Genomic DNA, 18301 nt, shown 5'->3' with positions numbered 1-18301 from the left:
CTCTTCATCGGGCTCCATTTCGTCCTTGGCGATGAAGTCGTCGTCCTCGGAACTGCTGCCGTCGTCGACGGCACCGGAGGAGGCCACCAGGTCGGCTTCCGCACCGGAAGTGTCCGCGCCAGCCTCCATGTGAGAGATCCTCTTAATCTTGATGCCCTTCGATTGAATGAAGTTCACCAGCGCCTTGAATTCAGTTCTGTGCGAAGAAGAAGAACGTGGATTATGTAAGCGTGTGGGCGGAACTGAAAAGAGCACAACTACGCTGACGAGGGCCAGTTGCACAGCAGGCAGGCACGCGTGGCCGCCAAGGTACCTCTGCATGCCGGTGAATTGGACGTCGTTGCCACCCTTGGTGTAGACGACCAAATCAAATGTGCGGCTGCCGCCCTGGATGTCGCCCTGCTTCTCGCTCGACACGCGCGCGAATTCGACCACGGTGATGTCCGAGTAGCGGATGTACGTGGGCGGCTTGTGGATGAAGATGAAGCATCGGTCCATGGGGTACAGATAGCCGTCGTTGGCCTTCACCGAGCACTTGACCGCAGGTGCTTGGTGGTGACTGCACGCGTAGTCCAAAGTCAAGACAGTGAGCGCATACAATTGTGTTGTGTCGCGTGTGTCGTGCGGTTAAATACCTGAGGTACGTGCCAGGCACGGTGATCTTCTTCTGGGTGAGCTCGCGGACCACCCGGCGGAATACCTTGTAGACCTTGCCCGACATCTCCTCCTCGAGCCTGCTCTCCTTGGGCAGCTTGCCCTCCATTTCCTTGAGGGCCACCTGGAGATCGATCTTCGCGGCCTTATCGAACTGCAGCACGAGGTGCGGGTATCGCGTGCCTCCCTGCCTGATCGGCGGGTCCAAGCTGATCTGTGGGTGTGGGTGTGGGTGTGAATGAGAAGGTCGAATATCTCAAGTGAACAACGAAAGCAGTCGCGTGTGGGAGAGCGAAAGGTGTGCCGTACCATGAAGCACACGTGACGGTCGTCGGGCTTTGGCAGCTCGAAGATGTGCGAGATGGAACTGTACATGATCTTGTAGTCGTAGGTCTTACCGTGCAGGCGAAGGAAGGAGGGATAGATCTCGATGTCGTAACGACCTCTGCACAGGGCGTACACCAACCAAAGTCATGAGCTATGCTACTAAGAAGGGAGAAGGGATGAGCATGGAATAGGGAGCGTGCCTGGGCGTAAGCACGGGGATCTGCGGGAAGGTGGCGAGGCCACCGCCAGTTGTGGAGACCACGTCGGCCTTGTCCAAAACGAGCTTGTGGAATTCCTGTTGGTGTCAAGGATGAGCTTGCAGGCATCAGCCAAGCTGAGCAGCACAGCGACCAGCCCACAATTAATTGATTAACGTACGTCGGCGTCCATGTCGCCATCGGGAGGAAAGTAAAGGCGCAGTTCCACAAGGGACTCGCTGTCGACCGACGCCGAGGTGTCGTCCTGATGGAATTCGAGGGTGACCTCGTTCTTCTGCAGCACGCACTGAGCCACGTCCGTGAAGGGGACCTCGAACGCCGGCCCGTCTCCCACCTGAAACATCATTCCAGGGCCTGGGAGTGCGCCACGAAGTCGTATGTGGTGAGTCGCTTCACAATCACGTGCACAGCGGACCGAGTACAGAAGGAATGAGGCGGGCGAGAGCTATACCTCGCACGTCAATATCGCCCCAGTTCCTGCCGGACGTGTTGTACTCGAGTCGCGTGAGGTCGAGCTTGAAGTTGGCGTCGAAGAAGGACTTGAGCTCATTGTGGTTGGCCTGCTGGAATCCATTGAACTTGAAGTTCGACCCGCCCTTGACGGTGAGCTTCAGCTGGAAGGACTTGCCAATTGGGATCCACTCGGCCTTTACGAGATCTGTTCCCATGATAGCCACGCTCTTGCCCGCCTTCGACTTCCATCCGATTCCGCTTGCATTAATCTTCATGATTCCTGAAGACTGCAGCCACCACCAAAGAACCAACAAATGTATTTAAAATTTGCGATTTGAGCGCTGATGAAAGCGACGCAGCAAGCCTCACGTACCCCAGCCACCTTCCCGCCAAGGGAGATGTTTTGAAATTGAAGAATTGAAGCCGCAGGTGCCTCCATAGTTCTGTGTAGGTGGGCAATCTATCTAATTGGCCGTTTGATGGCGCGCCGGCTGTCTGTCTCCTCACTCGGTCCGTTGGCAAACACAAGAAAGACCGCTGGCTGCTTCGCGCCATTTTTTATTTTCTCTTTTCCTGAATCATTTCTCTTTGAATTGTCAAGGTCGACACGAAGTGTTTTTGTGCCTTCTCTGAACTCTTTGCTGGCTGAAGATTTTTTATTCATTCGATAAAGGGGGCGAATACGCAGCATCGTCTCACGTTCAAGCAACACGGCACACACCATGAATGCGATGAAAGGATTCTTCTCGGCGCCTCAGATGGAAGACCCGTCTGGCATGTACATGATGGATATGGACATGGACCACGACGATGCAGTGGCGATCATGGCCGCGATGCAGGAGTCTGAAGGACCCCAAGTGAAGATGGTGGACCTCGATTTCTTCAACGGTACGTGCTGTTGATCCTGTCCTGCGCATCACCCGCGATATTTACAATACCCTTGCAACCTTGCAGACTTCGGCGATGACTTTGACGATGATGACCTCAACTGAGAGGGAACGATGGGCTTGTGCCTCTCTGTACAGCTCGGAGGCCTGAATTCATGTTCATTATGCAAAATATAAATCAAAAAAAAACCCAGCCAGCTTCTTTCTTGTCTGGCTGCATTTGATGGAGAAAGATGAGCCTCTCGTCGAACACTGGGACCCACACGAATGGCTGAGGGACGAAGATGAAGCAAAGCCCACGCGAGGTGCCGACACTGCCAAGCGAAGACGAATCGAACGCGTGCGGCCGGCACTCCCCATCGTCGAGCATTGGGGCCTCGATCCCCTGTTCTGGACCCACGTGAAGCTCTTCATCGGGGACGTCCTTGCTCTGCCCCCGATGCCGGGCTACTCAGGCACTGACCAACTTGCCGTACCTTGCTTTGTACTTCATCCGCTAATCTCTTTTAGATTATCGGAACCGGATGCAACAGAACCCTTCAACCTCAACGGCCACCCTGTGACGCGCGTTGCGGTGATGGGCATTATCGTTGAGGCGCTGCCACGGCCGAGGCACCTCGCCCTGTCAGGTTCGCACCTCTTCTTCGTTCTTCTGTGCTCGCCCTCCTTCTGGTCAGCGCACCGATCGCGAGGGGCGTGCAGTTGATGATGGGACCGGTCGCATTCAGTGCGCCTACTACGCCAACAGCGTGGACGAAGGCGGCGTGCCGTACTCTGACCTGCAGGTAACGCCTCCTCTCACCAGCTGAGCTGATCACACCTCTTACACGGCTCTCTTCCAGGTGGGCTGTCTGGCCAGCATTCAAGGGAAGCTGCACCACTTCCGTCAGCAGCGATCCATCGCCATCTATCGCATCGGTGCGTGGGTGCCTCACACCTTCACTGAGGCCTCAGATTCCTTCCTCACTCTCCACACGCGCTTCTTCTTTATGTGCAGGCATTGAAGAGGATCCCAATGCGGAGACGCAGCACATGCTCGATGTCGTCCGGCTTGGTGAAACAATCTACCAACGACCTTCTCCCGTGTCCGCCTTCTCCAGGAGTGGGTGAACACGACCCACACAGTTGTGGAATATAATTTCATTTTTTCTGTATAATACAAAATACAAAAAGCTTCCTGGAAAAATTTCAAGGCGAGCAAAACCGTTACGCCGGCAAACGCAACAGAAGAGAATCATCAAACATCAAACATCCAACATCCATGTTCAGCTGTACGCCTGTGCCGCGAAGCTCGCTACTTCCGGCCAAATCGTGGCCGCATGATCATGCTGCCGGCACCACATCACGATCGACGACATTCGTTATCAAGGAAGATCCATTCGCCTTCACCGAGGCCAGCTCGTCGATGTGGAGCTCGAACGATCCAATTCGTGTGATCGAGGTTGCCAAGCGCCAGCGGCTGAGCGCTCTCACCGAGAAAGTAGAGGAGAAGAGGAGGGAAGACAGAGCCAACATCGAAGAAATCGACCAATCCCAGTTACCATCCAGCTCCACTACTTCCGACCGTTCTGGTACTTCGTCTTCCCGATACTCTTCTTTTCGATTCACTACGTCCCTGGAGCCGGTGCTGCCAAACGATCTCGAAGAAGATGCGATGGATGTCGCGCGCAACTCGGCAAAACGGAAGATCGAGGAAGATGCCGCTGAGGATGGCAACCTGCGTAAGGGCATGGAAAAGAAGGAACCCAAGAGAAGGAGGATAGAGATACCCGCCGGCCCGGCTGCTCCTCCCGCTGCTCCCTTATCTACTCAGCCAACGACGCCATCCTCTCCCTCCAAACCCAAGGTGTACAAGCGGCGGAATGCGTCTCCTCCATCAACCTCCTCCATCTCTGCAACTCGGCCCATCTCTTCGCCACCACGCGTTCAGGACACACAGCGGAAGAGGGTCCTTGCCACGACGGCCACCGTACCCACTACGCCATCGAAGCACGACAGCCCATCGCCGTCGGGATCTTCGCCGCAGCCCTCAACGCCGCCTATCAACAAGCCGCCCATCAAGTTCGCCACGCCGCAGCGCAACCTGACGCTCAAGCAACGCGCCAGCGACAGCACCGGCAGTCCGACGGCCACAGCCACAGCCGACTCCACCACCCCGAAGCCGACAACGCCCGAACGTCCCAGCGCCACCCGTTTCCGCGTGGCCGATCGGTTCGCCGCGCCGTCATCGAGCCCACGAAGCACGACCTCGGGCTCGCTCGCGCCGCCCAACCTGGGCGAGCTCACGCGCATGCTCCGGAGCACCCACTCCTCCTCACCCTCCGCCACCACCACACCTTCTTCCTCCCAACTCCTCTCCTCCTCGCCCTTCAAGCAGCTGCGTCTCGCCTCTTCACCATCCTCTTCGTCCTCTTCTTACTCACCCTCTTCATCTTCGCCTTCGTCCCTTCTGCCCTCTTCTTCCTCCTTCGCTTCAACGCACCAACGTTCGCCGCGCTCGCCCGAGAAGCAGCTCAGCTCGACCGTCGAGCAGGAGATGCGCCGCTTCCGACGCACGCAGGAGACCCGTGTGCGCAACTTTCAGGCCGAGGTGCGTCAGGGCCTCTCGCCCTTCCGTGGCCGCAAGCTCTTCCCCGAGCCCGAGATCGACGACGACGCCATCCTCCCGCCGATCGTGAAGCCCGAGCCCAGAGACGAGGAAGACAACGACAACGACGACAACCACAACAACAACAAAGAGCAGGACCACCATCCCCTTCATCACACCGAGGCGGCCGGCTTGATGGACATCGCCGCGACGACGACCGGCCAGGAGGAACCACACAGCGGTGGTTGTGCGCACAACAGCAGCGACGCCATCGTGCTGGACTAGACCAAGGTGAAGTGGAAGGACACTGGCCTCGCAAGGCGGTTGTACATACCACTCTAGAGCGTGTGAAGGCGGTGAAAGAACAAGAAGGAGGAGGTGTACAGATGTACATAAAGACACAGCTTCACTCGCCGATATGATTGCGCAACGGCGGCGAGAAGGAAGGCAAGAAAAGGGAGGAACGGAACGTGCAGGAGAGCAATACAATCTCGAGATGGAAGACGTGGCGAAGGCACCCAAGATTGATGCGAAGCTGCTTGCTGAGGTGGTGGAGGAAAGTCACGCGTGGGCTGTAGCGCACGGCCTCGTCATGGGCCTTCCTGGCGGTACCGCATTGGCAACGAAAAATCAGAATTCAGATTCTATCCTCCATCTCCCTCTCATGCTCGCAATTGCTGGTCCTCGCGTGTGTAGGAAATGCTGGCGAGGTGGTGCACGCACCGATTAGCCTGCTCCCCTCGCCGTTGCCTCGCTCTGCATACGACCAGGTAGTGGCGCTCGCCCGCGACTTCAACGTCCTCGTGCACAGGGCCAGCAACGACCACGCCTTCATCTGCTCCTCCCTCGAGAGGTGCCCCCCCCCCTCCCAACAACCTGCTCTTCCCCCCTGCGTGGCTCATTCTTCCTTCCGCCTCGTCAGTGCTGCGCGTGCGGACAGCTTCACTGCGAGCCTGCTGGCCATCTACAAGAAGGTCTATGCCGACGGCAAGAGACAGGTGCGGTGCTCACCTTGTACTGGCGCTGCGCTGCGAGACTGTGTTGCGTGTGCGTGTTTTGAACCACTGAGTGTTGTGTGGCGCGTTCAGGCGATCGAGCTGGGGCTGCACAGGTCGGACTACATGATGCACCAACAGCCCGAGGGTCCGCCCATCCCGCTTCAGGTGGAGCTCAACACCATCTCCTCCGCCTTTGCCTGCCTCTCCAGCAACGTGGCCCAAATGCACCGGCACGCCGTCCATCTCCTCCGCTCCACCCTGCGCTGCGACCGCGGGCCTTGCTTCTCTTGAGTGACTGCTCTCTCTCATTTTGTGTCGATGCCGCCCACGTGTGTGTGTGTCGTGTCGTGTGCGCGCGTGTTGTGTGTCGTGTGTGCGGAAATAGGTATGTTCTGGGAAAGGTGACCGGCCTGCAGAGCCACTTCGAGGTGAGCGATTCGACCCTGCCTCCCAACAAGTCGGGCTATGCGCTTGCGGACGGAATGGCCAAAGCCTGGGAGCTCTACGGAGACAAAAAGTACCCCTCCCCCCCGCCGCGCGCGCTTGTCTAGGTCCCCGAGCGCCCCTCGTAGTCGTAATCCGTCGTTGACGCGTCGTTGGTGTTTGTCGCGGCAGTGCCGTCGTGGTCATGATGGTGCAGCCGGGAGAGAAGAACTCGACCGATCAGCGATGGCTCGAATACACGCTGTGGGACAGGCACCAGATCCGCATGATCCGGCGGTCCCTGAAGGACCTCCACAATCGGGGGTCCATCGATGCCTCCTCCGGGGCTCTTCTCGTGTGCGTGCCCCTTCCTTCTTGGTCGTGCCCGCGTGTGTGTCGTGAGGTGTGGCGACACAGGGGCTAACGTTCTCCGTTGGTCAACTCCAGCGATGGCATGACGGTGGCCGTCACGTACTTCAGGGCGGGCTACACGCCCAACGACTACCCGACCCAAGACGAGTGGCAAGCCCGCGAACTCATCGAGCGGTCCAACACTGTTCAGGTCTGCACACTACCTCTTCTCATAACTCTCAGCCCGTCTAAGGAGGCAAGGCTGACAGTCCATCACGCGTGCAGTGTCCTTCGCTCGCCTACCACCTGGTGGGTGCCAAGAAGATTCAGCAGGTGCTGAGCAAGGACGGCGTGGTCGAGCGATTCTTTCCCGATGACGCCGAGGTGTGTATGGCACAACAAGCAATGCTTGATTCATTTTGCTTTTTGTTGGCTCACTGTGTGCACACCTCACGACACGCAGAGAGTGGCACGGTTGCGCAAGTGCTTTGCTGGACTATACAGCCTCGATGAGGGCGAGAGCGAGGAGGCGATCAAGGACGCTCTGACTAACCCCGATGACTACGTCATGAAGCCGCAGCGCGAGGGCGGCGGTACATATTCCTCCTTTCCACCCACAGCCTCGACGCATCGATTGTTCACTCACCCACTTCCCTGGGCTCTGTGTCGGGCCACGGGTCTGCGAGCACAGGCAACAACCTCTACGGCGAGAAACTGAAGCATGCCCTGACCACCATGAGCGCACAGGTATGTCTGCCCATCGTTGGAGTGGGTCGGCCCAGCGACGACGGAACTGATGTGCCGTATCGTCATGGTGGCATCTTGTCTTCTTGTGGTGTTTGGGTGCTGGCCTGCAGGAACGGGCGGCCCATATTTTGATGCAGCGCATCAAGCCGCAGCCCTATGAGGCCTACGTGTACCGCAGGGGGGAGTCTTCCCTGGTGCAGGCCATCTGCGAGCTGGGCGTCTTTTCTGTTTATGTCAGGTGCGCCGCCACGCCCGACACGCAAACCGCACACCGCAGGGTTGTCACACCGCACGTTGTATGTTTGTTTATCGTGTTTGGGTGGGGGATGAGCAGCAAGGGCGACGAGGAATTCATCAACGAGGATGGCGGCCACCTCTTGCGAACCAAGACGGCCTCGTCCGACGAAGGCGGCGTGGCTGCCGGGTTTGCCGTACTCGACTCTCCGTACCTCTCGGCGTGGTGAAGACTGTTTGGCAGATGTTACCTGGTAAAGACTCGCATCAAGATGTTTTACATATTTAAGCTGACGTCAGCGCCGGAGTTTAGACTTTTCCGTTTCTTTTTTTTTGGCTGGGCGAAAAGACGTAGGGCTGCTAGCAGGATTATAATTATTCCATCACAGCAGCAGAAGATGACATCGGTACTAACGGCTGCGCTGCCTAGACCGAGGAATGCATTCGCTGGTCCTACGTCGGACGCGCTGGCGGTTCCCGCACCATCGGCAGCGGCGAGGCGCCAAATGAAGCAGCCCCCTCCTTACGGCCAACGTGATGGATTCATCCCGCGAAATGAGGAGGACTTTGCTGATGGAGGCGCCTTCCCCGAGATCCACCTAGCGCAGTACCCGCTTAGCATGGGTAGGAAGAACGCGACGGGCGCCTCGAATGCGCTTTCCATTCAATTGGACTCGACTGGAAAGGTCAAATACGAGACCATCCTCGGACATGGCAAGGATAAAATCGTTCACTCGACCGCGCTCGCGCTCACCGACAAGGTTGTCGATGAGGAAGAGCTGGTTCGGCCTTCGGAAGAGGAGGAGGCCGAGGCGACCGCGCGCACTAGGGCCGCCCTCGAGAAGATCGTGAACTCGAAGATCGTGGCCGCACGTCCCGCGCAACCTGGAGAAAAGCAGGGCGATCCCACCTACATCCGATACACGCCGGCTGGTGGTCAATCTGCCGCTGCTGCAGGCCACAATTCCGGGGCGAAGCAGAGGATCATCAGGCTGGTGGAGATGCCGAAGGATCCCATGGAGCCGCCCAAGTTCAAGCACAAGAAGACGCCCGCTGGTCCGCCTTCGCCCCCTGCCCCCGTCGTCCACTCGCCGCCGAGGAAGGTCACCGTCGCCGATCAGCAGGCGTGGAAGATCCCCCCTTGCATCTCGAACTGGAAGAACGCCAAGGGCTACACCATCCCCCTCGACAAGCGTCTGGCCGCCGACGGCCGCGCGCTCCAGGAGGTCCAGATCAATGACAGCTTTGCCAAGCTTTCCGAGGCGCTCTACATCGCCGAGCGCAGGGCGAGGGAGGAGGTGGCGCGCCGCGCAGCCATCGCACGACAGATCATGGTCAACGAGAAGACCGAGCAGGAGGAAACGCTGCGTCGTCTCGCCGAGGAGGCCAGGAAGGGCAAGGCCACCGAGATGGAGATGGAGGAGGAGGACCTCGAAGAGGAAGATGTGGAGGCCAAGAAGGAGCGCGACGAGCTGCGCTACGAGCGCAAGCGCGAGCGTGACAGGAAGCGCCACCTGGACAATTACCAGGGCAAGAAGAAGCTCAAGACCGACGACGATCGCGACGTGTCCGAGAAGGTGGCGCTGGGCGAGGCTCCCACCGCCAGCGCCGACACCATGTTCGACGCGCGTCTGTTCAACCAGTCCCAGGGCATGGACTCAGGCTTTGCCGACGAAGAGGCCTACAACGTCTACGACAAGCCCCTCTTCCAGGGCAGCAGCGCCAACTTCCTCTACCGCCCCAAGAAGGACAACGACTCGGAGGTCTACGGCGGCGACGACGACGAGGAGGGCGGCGACGACAAGCAGGGCACCGACAAGTTCAAGCCCAACCGCGACTTCTCGGGCGTGGACCGGAGCCGCCGGGCCGAGCCGCGACGCGCCCCCGTCGAGTTCGAGAAGGAGGAGGATCCCTTCGGTCTCGACGAGTTCCTCACCGAGGCCAAGGAGACCCAGAAGAAGAAGCCGCTCGACCACATCGGCTCCTCCAACACCATGCACGCCGCCGGCGGCGGCACCAGGGACACCATGTCCGACCGGAGCAAGATCCAGTTCGAGAGCTCCGGCGCCGCACCAGAGACCATCGCCAGACCCCCTTCTTCATCCTCCTCCTCTTCTTCCTCCTCCGATCGCGACCGCCACCACCGCGAGAGGAGCCGAGACAGTGAGAGGGACCGGGACCACGGCGACCGGAGGGACCGCGACCATGACCGCGACCGCGACAGGGACCGAGACAGGGACCACCACAGGAGCGGCGGTCGGGACGAGAGAAGGGGCTCTGACAGAGACAGGGACAGGGACAGGGATGAGAGGAGGAGCGACAGGGACAGGGACTACGACAGGAGGAGGCGCTGAGTGTATTTATTTGGCGGGGGTGCTGACGCAACGCAACAATCTTTGAATTCCAACAAAAAAAAACGCAAAAAACAATCAAACAAAAAACATTAAACGTTGTGCAGACCATGAAGAAGGTGCTGGTGCCGATTGCGAACGGGTCGGAGGAGATAGAGTCGGTGTGCATCATCGACACCTTGCGCAGGGCAGGTGCTGACGTGACAGGTGCGCTGCCGTTTATGGCCCAACATCGATTCTGTGGGTGTGCTCAATCGATTCTTGTGCAGTGGCCTCGGTGGAGGCTACACGAGAGGTGACCTGCTCCCGCTCGGTCAGAATACTGGCAGATGCTCTCATAACCGACTGCCTCGGCAACGTCTACGACCTCGTTGCCCTTCCTGGTTCCCCCCCCCCATCAAACCCAATGGTGCTCCAAGTGTCTCACTCCTGCCGCGCCCTGGTCAGGTGGTATGCCGGGCGCTGAGCGATTGAGGGACAGCGACCAGCTGAAGGAGCTGCTGACACAGCAGAAGCAATCAGGCCGCCTCTACGCTGCCGTCTGCGCCTCACCAGGTACTACATGTGCCTGCCCGTATGCCGCATCGAGGCAACTCTAACCGACCGCCATATACATCACCACCATCAGCCGTTGTGTTGGCCAGCCACGGACTGGTCGGTACGCTGCGCCAGACTCACTCCCACACATGAGCCCAATCGCGATGCTGATGCGCGTAATGTGCACCTCGCTCCTTTTCGACAGATGACAAGCAGGCTACGTGCTACCCGGCGCAGAAGTTCGTCGATGCGCTCAAGCAGAAGGACAACCTCGAGCAGAGAGTGGTGGTCGGTATGTACTGTGAGGCGTGGCTTCTGTGCAGAGAGAGGAGAGACTGGCCATCTCACCTCCACGCGCACCAGATGGCAACTGCGTGACGAGCCGCGGGCCAGGAACTGCGCTCGAGTTTGCGCTGCAGCTGGTCGAGCAGCTCTACGGCGCCGCCAAGGCCCAGGAGATCCAGAAGGCCATGCTCGTGCCGTCCTACTGATCCAAGGTCAGCCCCAGCACCACAGTTGCGCTTTTCTGGTCTTAAATGAATTTAAAAAAATGCTGAAGAAGAATTGAATGGAATTATAAGAATTCGGATATTGCGTTCCAATAATTCAATAATCAAGTTGGCAATTTTACCAAAATAGTGCCTCGCCCCTAAACCATACAAGGTGCACGCGCAGCTCCACGTTAAAAAAGGTTAGGGTACTCCCTATATGGTTCGCTCGTGGTGGGTGCGGGGCTGCTACGCTGGCATCACGTGTTACAGATTCAAGGAAGCCAATACCCAGCCTGCATTCCGGGAATAGTTGATCTGCAACCATGGTAGCAGCGTTCTGTTGCGGGCGTGATCGAGGCATTAACAGCTCGCGCCTCTCTCGCGCCCGCAAGCCAAGCCCATGAAAGATCCGGTCGGTGGGTGCCAGGAGGTTGAAGCAGTGTCAACAAGTTCAAGCGACAGATGAGACCGCCGGCGACCGGGCGACCCCACCCGCCAACACCTACGCCGCCCGGGCGCCTGCGCAGCTCGATGCTCAAGGTGGGCTTCGCCATCTGGTGTTTCTTCTTCGGCTACTTCGCGGGCAGCTTCCACAACGGCGCCATGTACGCGCTCGGGCCATCAGCAAAGGAAGCCAAGGCGCCACCCCCACTCTCCTGGCCACCCTCACCCACAAGCCCCACCGCCCACGCCCGCAACGTGGAGGAGGAGGAGACCGCCCCGCTTCCGGCCGCCACCTTCCCCCTGTGCGACGGCCAAACGGAGAAGGATGACGCCTTGGGCCTCTACCGAAAGGGACTACTCAAGCAGCCGCCGCTACCGGTAATGGATCCTGTCGTGCTCCGGACCTACCGGCGGACCAGGGAGTCGATCCAGCAGGGCATCCGCCCGGCCTCGGTTGCACTCCAACAGGTACACCCCCGGTCCCTTCCCTCGTTGGGGTGGAGGGCACCGAAGCTCCGTCATTAACGATGGTCATCTGTTGGCGTGGGTGTGGGTGTGGCCTCCATCATCATCAGTTGCTGGATTGGTGCGACTGGGAGACGCAGCGGCGCTACTTCCACCACATGCCTCCGCCCTTGGTGGGTTACGTACGTGTGCTGAGTCACTCCATCTATCCAGTGCGCACATGTGGGTTACTCACATTACTCACACGCAGGACACTATCTCCTTCTTGAGTCTATCGCAGCTGTGGGGTGGAGGTACGCCGCACCACTCGCACATCCAGTGCTTCTCGATGACGATCTACTGACACCCTCCAACATACAGCATCGTCGGCCGAGTTTTTGTTGACACAGCACTGCGCCGGCTTCAACGCCCACTGCATGGCCAATGGTACCGAGCGGGCCGAGATGTCCCGCGAAACGCTGGTGGCCCAGTTCGAGGCCGACTTCATCCCTCCCAAGTTCTACCCCAACATAAGCGCCCTGGGCGCTCTGGTCCAGGGCAACTCGTTCGCGCTGGAGATGCGGGAGATGATGGTCGCCGAGGACTGGGAGAACGTCATCGACGTCAGCCGAGGGAAGAACGTGGCCGCGCCCGAGGTGGGCATTCTCTACGGCGGCTACGTGACCCAGTACGGCACCATCTTCTCGCCGTACCTGGCGATCCCGGCCTGGCCCGACGAACCGCGAGACGATCTCTGGCCCACGTTCCTGGAACAGTACATGGGCGCCAACTCGGTACGCTGCCTTCATCAGAAGTCGCACTTTCGGTTTGAACCAGGAATGTGACTCGCTAACGGTCGTCTACACGACACACGAAACGACACGAAACGACGCACAGACCCCACATTGGCGGGATGTGAAGGAGGTGCTGGTGATCACGCACCATCATCAGGAGATGTTCTGGCACTGGCTCGTCAACGAAGCCTATCGGCTGTTCGTCGCCCTGCCCTACTTGCAGGCCAACCCCGACATCTTCATCCACATCAGCGGCGGACCGTCCTACGCCCAGAGATACGAGCGCATGTTCAACATTCCGAGGTGCTTCGCCCCTAAACACTCAATTTAAGGTAACTGCTGACGTGTAGCCCGACGTTGGAAACGAAACGCAGGTGGCGATTCCTGAGCGAGGAAAACGTGAGGGCCGATGTCGTGTACGTCCTGCAAAACATCGAGCGCTCGGAAGTGCCGTCGCTGGGCATGGCGCAGCTGACTCGACACGGCCTGCTCGACATGAACCACCTGCCGCTCGACCGCCGACGAAGCGTGCTGGCCAAGCCCATCACCCCACCGGCGGCGGCGGCGGCGGTTGAGCAACTCGATGAAGCAGTGGTGTCCATCGTCTTCATCGTCCGCACCGACGCGTTCGCCGGTCGCATGATCCTCAACCACAAGGAGCTGTACAAGGCCGTCGAGCAGCTGGCGAAAGCGTTCCCCAAGCGTTTCGCCGACCAGAGGAAGGGCCGACCCGCTTCGCCCAAGAGGCTGAGGATCGAACTGGCCGAGCACGTGGGTTCGATGTCGATGGTGGAGTCGCGCAAACTCTTCGGCCGAGCTGACATTGTGATTGGCCCGCACGGAGCTGGTACGCCCAACTTCTTGACTACATTCTTCTCTACACATTCTTCGCTTGTTCATGACTTATCACCATACTCGCTTACTGTCGCACACTCCTCTAGGTTTTGCTCACCTGTACGCCGTGCGCACTGGCGCACACGTGCTGGAGGTACCACCTGCCACACACCAACTTGGTGTTCGTTCTATTTGCAAATGCCCAGGGGCTAACTCCCGTCTCAGATATTCTCCGGACGTCATCTCAACATCTTCTCATGCGCTCGGCTGGGACTGGGCTACCATGCCATCTTCCCCAACCCCACCAGAGAAGGTGCCGTCGCCTGCTTCCCATCCGTGAGCGAGCTATTCAGAATAATCCCACAAAACTTATCGTTGTGTTGTGTTGTGGATCAGGCCTGGCCGAGGGCTCGCCGTCCCACAACTTCATCGCGGACGTCCCCTTCATGGTGGGCATCGTGGAGTCCATCCTGACCGAGCGATTCCTGCCTTGAGCTTTTTTTATTTGTTTTTTAATGAGTCGGCAAAAATGCCCGTAAATTATTTATTTGTTTGCCGACCGTTCAGGATCAAATTGAAACTGCCAACCAGCTCGAACGCAGGCATGTCGCGTCGGTCCTCACGACGAATCGCAGAGCGGCAGGACGAGGGAATGGAAGAGGCGCACGAACAGCTTGCTCAGGAAACTGATAAAACTCGTGCTGGTGCGCCCCCATTCCCAAGATTAATCGCGATTGCGCCCTCAATATTGCATCAATTTCCAGCTCGCCACCTCCTGATCGATTGGCCACTTTAGCCCTTCTTACGCCCGAATTCCCATTTCATTTCTTCGCTCTTGTTCGTCTGACCTTGCTTGGGATGGGGCTGCAGGGCTGAAGGTGGTATTGCGGCTGTCGGCAGATGGTGGAGCCAAGAAATGGACGGTGGGTGGCAGTCAAGATGAGGAAGAGGACGGCGAGCCACATGCAGAAGACGAGGAGCAAGAAGATGAAGAAGACGGAGAAGACGTAGAGGAAGAGCACTTCGAGTTCGGAGAAGGGGCAGAAGAGCCTGGCCAACAAGAAGGCGGTGAAGACGTAGAGGAGGAGGAAGAAGACGGAGAAGGCGAGGACTACGCCGAACAAGAAGAAGCAGGCCACCAGGGAATGGACATCGAGCAGGAGCACTACAACGACGAAGAGGAGGAAGAGGAGGAAGAGGAAGAAGACGATGGAGAGTACACACAGGGGAGGAACAAGAAGACGAAGCGAGGCACGAGCACCGGCGGCGGCAGAGGCGCGCAGGAGAAGAAGAACAAGGCCGTGCCAGCGTCGGCACCGGCGCCCAGCCAGTCGGCGGTGGCACCGGTCATCCCGCCGATCAGGATCAGCGCGCGGGTGATGTCCAAGCTGGCGCGCGACCGCACGGCGTCGCAGCGCCTCGAGGAGGAGGACATCGACGCGCAGGAGGCCGCGGAGCTGGCCGCGATGAAGAAGGCGCGCAAGGGGCGCGCGCAGCAGCTCAAGCAACAGCTCCAGCAGCTCGAGCAGGAGCAGCTCAAGCAAAAGGAGAAGCGATCAAAGGCCAAGGCGGCGGTGACAACGACCACGACCACCAGGCCAACGAAGACGTCGGCGCAGCGCGCGACGCCCGAGCGACCACGCAGCACGCGGGTGAGTGCGCAGACGGCGTCGCTTGCGATGGCCGAGTGGGACGAGGCGCCGTTCGAGTTCGAGGACGACGAAGAGGCCAAGGTGCTGGTGCGGCAGCAGCCGTCGCCGCAGAAGAGGGCGTCCCCCGCTCGCAGCAGAGGCGCGCCACCGCAGCAGCAGCAGCGAAGAAAGAGCGGCGGCGACGCAGCGACGGCGACGGCCACGACGGTGACCACGCCAAAGAACGAACGCGGAAAACGAAAAGCGAAAGAGGTAGCGACGCCGGAGGCCGCAGCGACGCCGAAGAAGGCGACGACGCCCAAGAATGCCGCCGGCAGCGGCGGCAAGAAGAGGAGGGGAAAGCGAAAGTCTAGGAACAGGGAGACCGACGACGATGACGACGACGAAGACGAGGAGGACTTTGCGTTCGCGTTCGAGTCGGACGAAGACGAGAAGAAGACGCGCCGAGCTGCTGCGCGAACGAGTCGTGCCGCAGCGGCCAGTGGTAGGAAGCGGAAGGCGGAGGAGGTCCTGGAGAGTCCAACGCTGCTTGAGACCGACGCGGCGTCGACTCCCGCCGCCGGCAGCAAGCGACAGCGGACGCGGTCGGCCACGCTACGGGCGGGAGGCGGCGAGGAGACCGCGGCGGGTGTCACTTCTGATGACACGCCCGTGGCTCCGAGCGCTGACGGGGTCCCCGCGGGTCCGCCGAGGCGAGTGACGCCGAAGAGGGAGACGAGGCTCACCCTGCACAAGGTGCTCACGCTCTTGCTCAACAAGTTCATTCGGTACGTTCAAGCGCTTGACACGCACCACCGCACACGCACACTGAAGACACGCTTCAAGAGCTGTCTGCTGTGAGATGATGGCCATTTGACGGTGTGTGCTGCGTGAGCAGGAAGGACTCGTATGGGGTGTTCTACGACCCAGTGCCTGACGACGTGCCCGGGTATCACGAGATGATCAAGCGCCCCATGGCCTTCTCCGACATGAAGGTCAAGCTCGACGAGGGCCAGTACCACACGGCCGCGCTCTTCCAGGTACGGCGTCGCCCTCGACTTACCACCACATACAGGGTTTGGTGGGCACTCACGGGCGTACACGACCGGTGGGAACAGGCGGACGTGAAGCTCATCTGCGACAACTGCGTCACCTTCAACCCCGATGACAGCATGTACTACGAAGAAGCGGAGAAGCTCAGGTTCACACACGCGGCCTGAATCACGCACGCACGCGCACATGCTCATTTCATAACTAATTCTCTTTCTGTGTGGCGGAACGCACACACACACACACACACACACACACAGGGAGTATGCCAAGCAGCAGTACAAGACGTGGCTGCCCAAGATCGATCCGACCAGCATCCCCTCCCCCGGCGCGGGCAAGAAGCCGCAAGACGCAGCAAAAGCCACCGCGGCCAAGGCCGAGCGGCCGAAGCGGGCCGGAACGAAGAAGTCGCAAAAGGAGGCCGACGAGGGAGATGAAGAGAAGGCGCAGGAGGAGGAGAAGAAGAAGACAGCGAAGACGCCGACCAAGCGGAGAGGAGCGAAGGAGGTGGAGGAGGGCGGCACCGAAAAGGCGACGCCGCAGCAGCGAAAGAGGCGCGAACGGAAGAGCGCCACGATGCCGGGAGAGGCGTCGGCCGACGCGGCGGCGACCACCCCCGCCCCGGTCAAGCCGCGAGAGCGGAAAACAACGGAGGCGGCGAAGAGGCGGGCCAGCTCGGCGACCCCGACGCCGAAGGTCGGGTTGGCAGCGGCCGGTAGCGCGACGCCCACCAGCGGCGCTGACGGCGGTCTCGCCCCGACGCCCAAGCGGAAGCCCGGCCGGCCCCGAGGCCCGCGGCGGAAAAGCGAGGGCGCGCCGGCGGGGACCACCGCGGCCCCGACGGCCGGCGCGGCGAGCGATGGGCGATCGTCGTCTGCCGGTCCAGCGATCGCGTCGGCGCCGCACACCGGTGCCGCGAGCGCGTCGACGCCTCGGGCTGCTGCCCACCCAGCAGCGGCGCCGGCGGAGTCCGCTCCACCGGTGCCGAGCGGACCCAAGCCCGTGACTCACAGCGCGCGGTACCTGGCCTGGCTCGCCGCTCGGCAGCAGCAGCAGGCGCCGCTCGCCACGGGTCCGTCAACCACCGAACGAGCGGTCGGGCTCGGCGCCGACACCCAGACCGTGCTCGCCGGCCTGTCTCCCTCCGATCGCGGCGTGCTCGGCGTACGTTTACGTTTCGCGACAATATTGATTCGTCGTGTTGGTCTCGCTAACCACCGCCATTTGCTTCTTCGTTGTTGTTGTGGGTCTCTCACAGCAATACCTGCACTCGCTGTGCGAGGGCGCGAACGAATGGCCGAACGCCCAGCTGTCGACCGACTCGCGGTCGGCGCCAGCCGTGGCTGCGGGCGCGCAGGGCGTGCTCGACGACAACGTGGAGCAGTTGAGCCGGTTGCTGATGTCGCAGTACGAGGGCCTCTCCCTGGCCGACGTCAATCGCGGTACGACACACCGACCCCACGTCCCAACACAACACAACACAACACGATGTTGCGTGTTGACTGACCTGACATCGTCGTCGGCACACAACCAAACAGCGGCTTCGGTGTCGAGCAGTCTGACGGCGTTGGTGGCGCAGGTGCCGCCGCGCCAGCTGTCTCCCTCGTCCAAGGCCATCACGCCCCTGCTGTCACTGGCGGCCACCGGGCGCGCCTTCAACCCGCTGGCCCCGCCCACCGCCATCACCAGCGGAGCCTATCACCACCATCAGCCTCACCATCATTACGCCGGAGCCGCATACCCGCACTTTGCCTACCACAGCTCGGCTTGAGCTGGTTCATGTGGACCGTCGGGAGGTGTCATCTCCCGGGTGCTGGGCCAACGAGAGCAACGAAAGCTTGAGAGG

General features: G+C 60.0%; 9 protein-coding genes across 9 annotated transcripts; 8 read left to right on the top strand and 1 right to left on the bottom strand.

The window, feature by feature from the left end:
• ACA1_164980 (uncharacterized protein) lies at nt 1-2091 on the bottom strand (the record flags this gene model as incomplete). Its single annotated transcript, XM_004337581.1, has 8 exons — nt 1-196; nt 314-559; nt 636-868; nt 964-1047; nt 1196-1276; nt 1360-1553; nt 1651-1939; nt 2026-2091. Coding segments are annotated over 8 exons (1389 nt in total), but the record flags the coding sequence as incomplete, so codon positions are not given.
• A 283-nt stretch (nt 2092-2374) lies between these two features.
• Nucleotides 2375-2644, top strand: ACA1_164970 (uncharacterized protein; the record flags this gene model as incomplete). Its single annotated transcript, XM_004337580.1, has 2 exons — nt 2375-2540; nt 2607-2644. 2 exons carry the CDS (start codon nt 2375-2377, stop codon nt 2642-2644), a joined length of 204 nt encoding a protein of 67 aa, XP_004337628.1.
• Nucleotides 2645-2762: 118 nt separating this feature from the next.
• On the top strand, nt 2763-3649 carry ACA1_164960 (OBfold nucleic acid binding domain containing protein; the record flags this gene model as incomplete). The annotated part of the gene is made up of 6 exons (XM_004337579.1): nt 2763-2960; nt 2995-3011; nt 3050-3168; nt 3242-3324; nt 3382-3457; nt 3537-3649. The coding sequence occupies 6 exons, from the start codon at nt 2763-2765 to the stop codon at nt 3647-3649; spliced, it is 606 nt and encodes a 201-aa protein (XP_004337627.1).
• A 544-nt stretch (nt 3650-4193) lies between these two features.
• ACA1_164950 (uncharacterized protein) lies at nt 4194-5411 on the top strand (the record flags this gene model as incomplete). The annotated part of the gene is made up of 1 exon (XM_004337578.1): nt 4194-5411. The coding sequence occupies one exon, from the start codon at nt 4194-4196 to the stop codon at nt 5409-5411; it is 1218 nt and encodes a 405-aa protein (XP_004337626.1).
• A 211-nt stretch (nt 5412-5622) lies between these two features.
• ACA1_164940 (glutathione synthetase) lies at nt 5623-8109 on the top strand (the record flags this gene model as incomplete). The annotated part of the gene is made up of 13 exons (XM_004337577.1): nt 5623-5734; nt 5823-5839; nt 5897-5979; nt 6049-6124; nt 6215-6361; nt 6541-6641; nt 6740-6871; nt 6995-7109; nt 7184-7282; nt 7362-7491; nt 7590-7645; nt 7756-7883; nt 7980-8109. 13 exons carry the CDS (start codon nt 5623-5625, stop codon nt 8107-8109), a joined length of 1326 nt encoding a protein of 441 aa, XP_004337625.1.
• Nucleotides 8110-8385: 276 nt separating this feature from the next.
• Nucleotides 8386-10233, top strand: ACA1_164930 (SKIP/SNW subfamily protein; the record flags this gene model as incomplete). Its single annotated transcript, XM_004337576.1, has 1 exon — nt 8386-10233. One exon carries the CDS (start codon nt 8386-8388, stop codon nt 10231-10233), a length of 1848 nt encoding a protein of 615 aa, XP_004337624.1.
• Nucleotides 10234-10340: 107 nt separating this feature from the next.
• ACA1_164920 (DJ1 family protein) lies at nt 10341-11258 on the top strand (the record flags this gene model as incomplete). The annotated part of the gene is made up of 5 exons (XM_004337575.1): nt 10341-10437; nt 10500-10613; nt 10678-10785; nt 10973-11059; nt 11131-11258. 5 exons carry the CDS (start codon nt 10341-10343, stop codon nt 11256-11258), a joined length of 534 nt encoding a protein of 177 aa, XP_004337623.1.
• A 462-nt stretch (nt 11259-11720) lies between these two features.
• Nucleotides 11721-14268, top strand: ACA1_164910 (uncharacterized protein; the record flags this gene model as incomplete). Its single annotated transcript, XM_004337574.1, has 9 exons — nt 11721-12170; nt 12278-12349; nt 12418-12460; nt 12528-12940; nt 13044-13243; nt 13315-13787; nt 13882-13928; nt 14000-14087; nt 14171-14268. The coding sequence occupies 9 exons, from the start codon at nt 11721-11723 to the stop codon at nt 14266-14268; spliced, it is 1884 nt and encodes a 627-aa protein (XP_004337622.1).
• A 651-nt stretch (nt 14269-14919) lies between these two features.
• On the top strand, nt 14920-18226 carry ACA1_164900 (bromodomain domain containing protein; the record flags this gene model as incomplete). The annotated part of the gene is made up of 6 exons (XM_004337573.1): nt 14920-16193; nt 16304-16445; nt 16524-16606; nt 16716-17619; nt 17714-17897; nt 17994-18226. 6 exons carry the CDS (start codon nt 14920-14922, stop codon nt 18224-18226), a joined length of 2820 nt encoding a protein of 939 aa, XP_004337621.1.
• Nucleotides 18227-18301: the final 75 nt, after the last annotated feature.

The sequence above is a fragment of the Acanthamoeba castellanii genome (genome assembly GCF_000313135.1).
Source record: "Acanthamoeba castellanii str. Neff unplaced genomic scaffold scf7180000084729, whole genome shotgun sequence".
In the NCBI taxonomy this organism is placed as follows: domain Eukaryota; phylum Discosea; order Longamoebia; family Acanthamoebidae; genus Acanthamoeba; species Acanthamoeba castellanii.
This window is presented reverse-complemented; position numbering and strand designations above follow the sequence as displayed.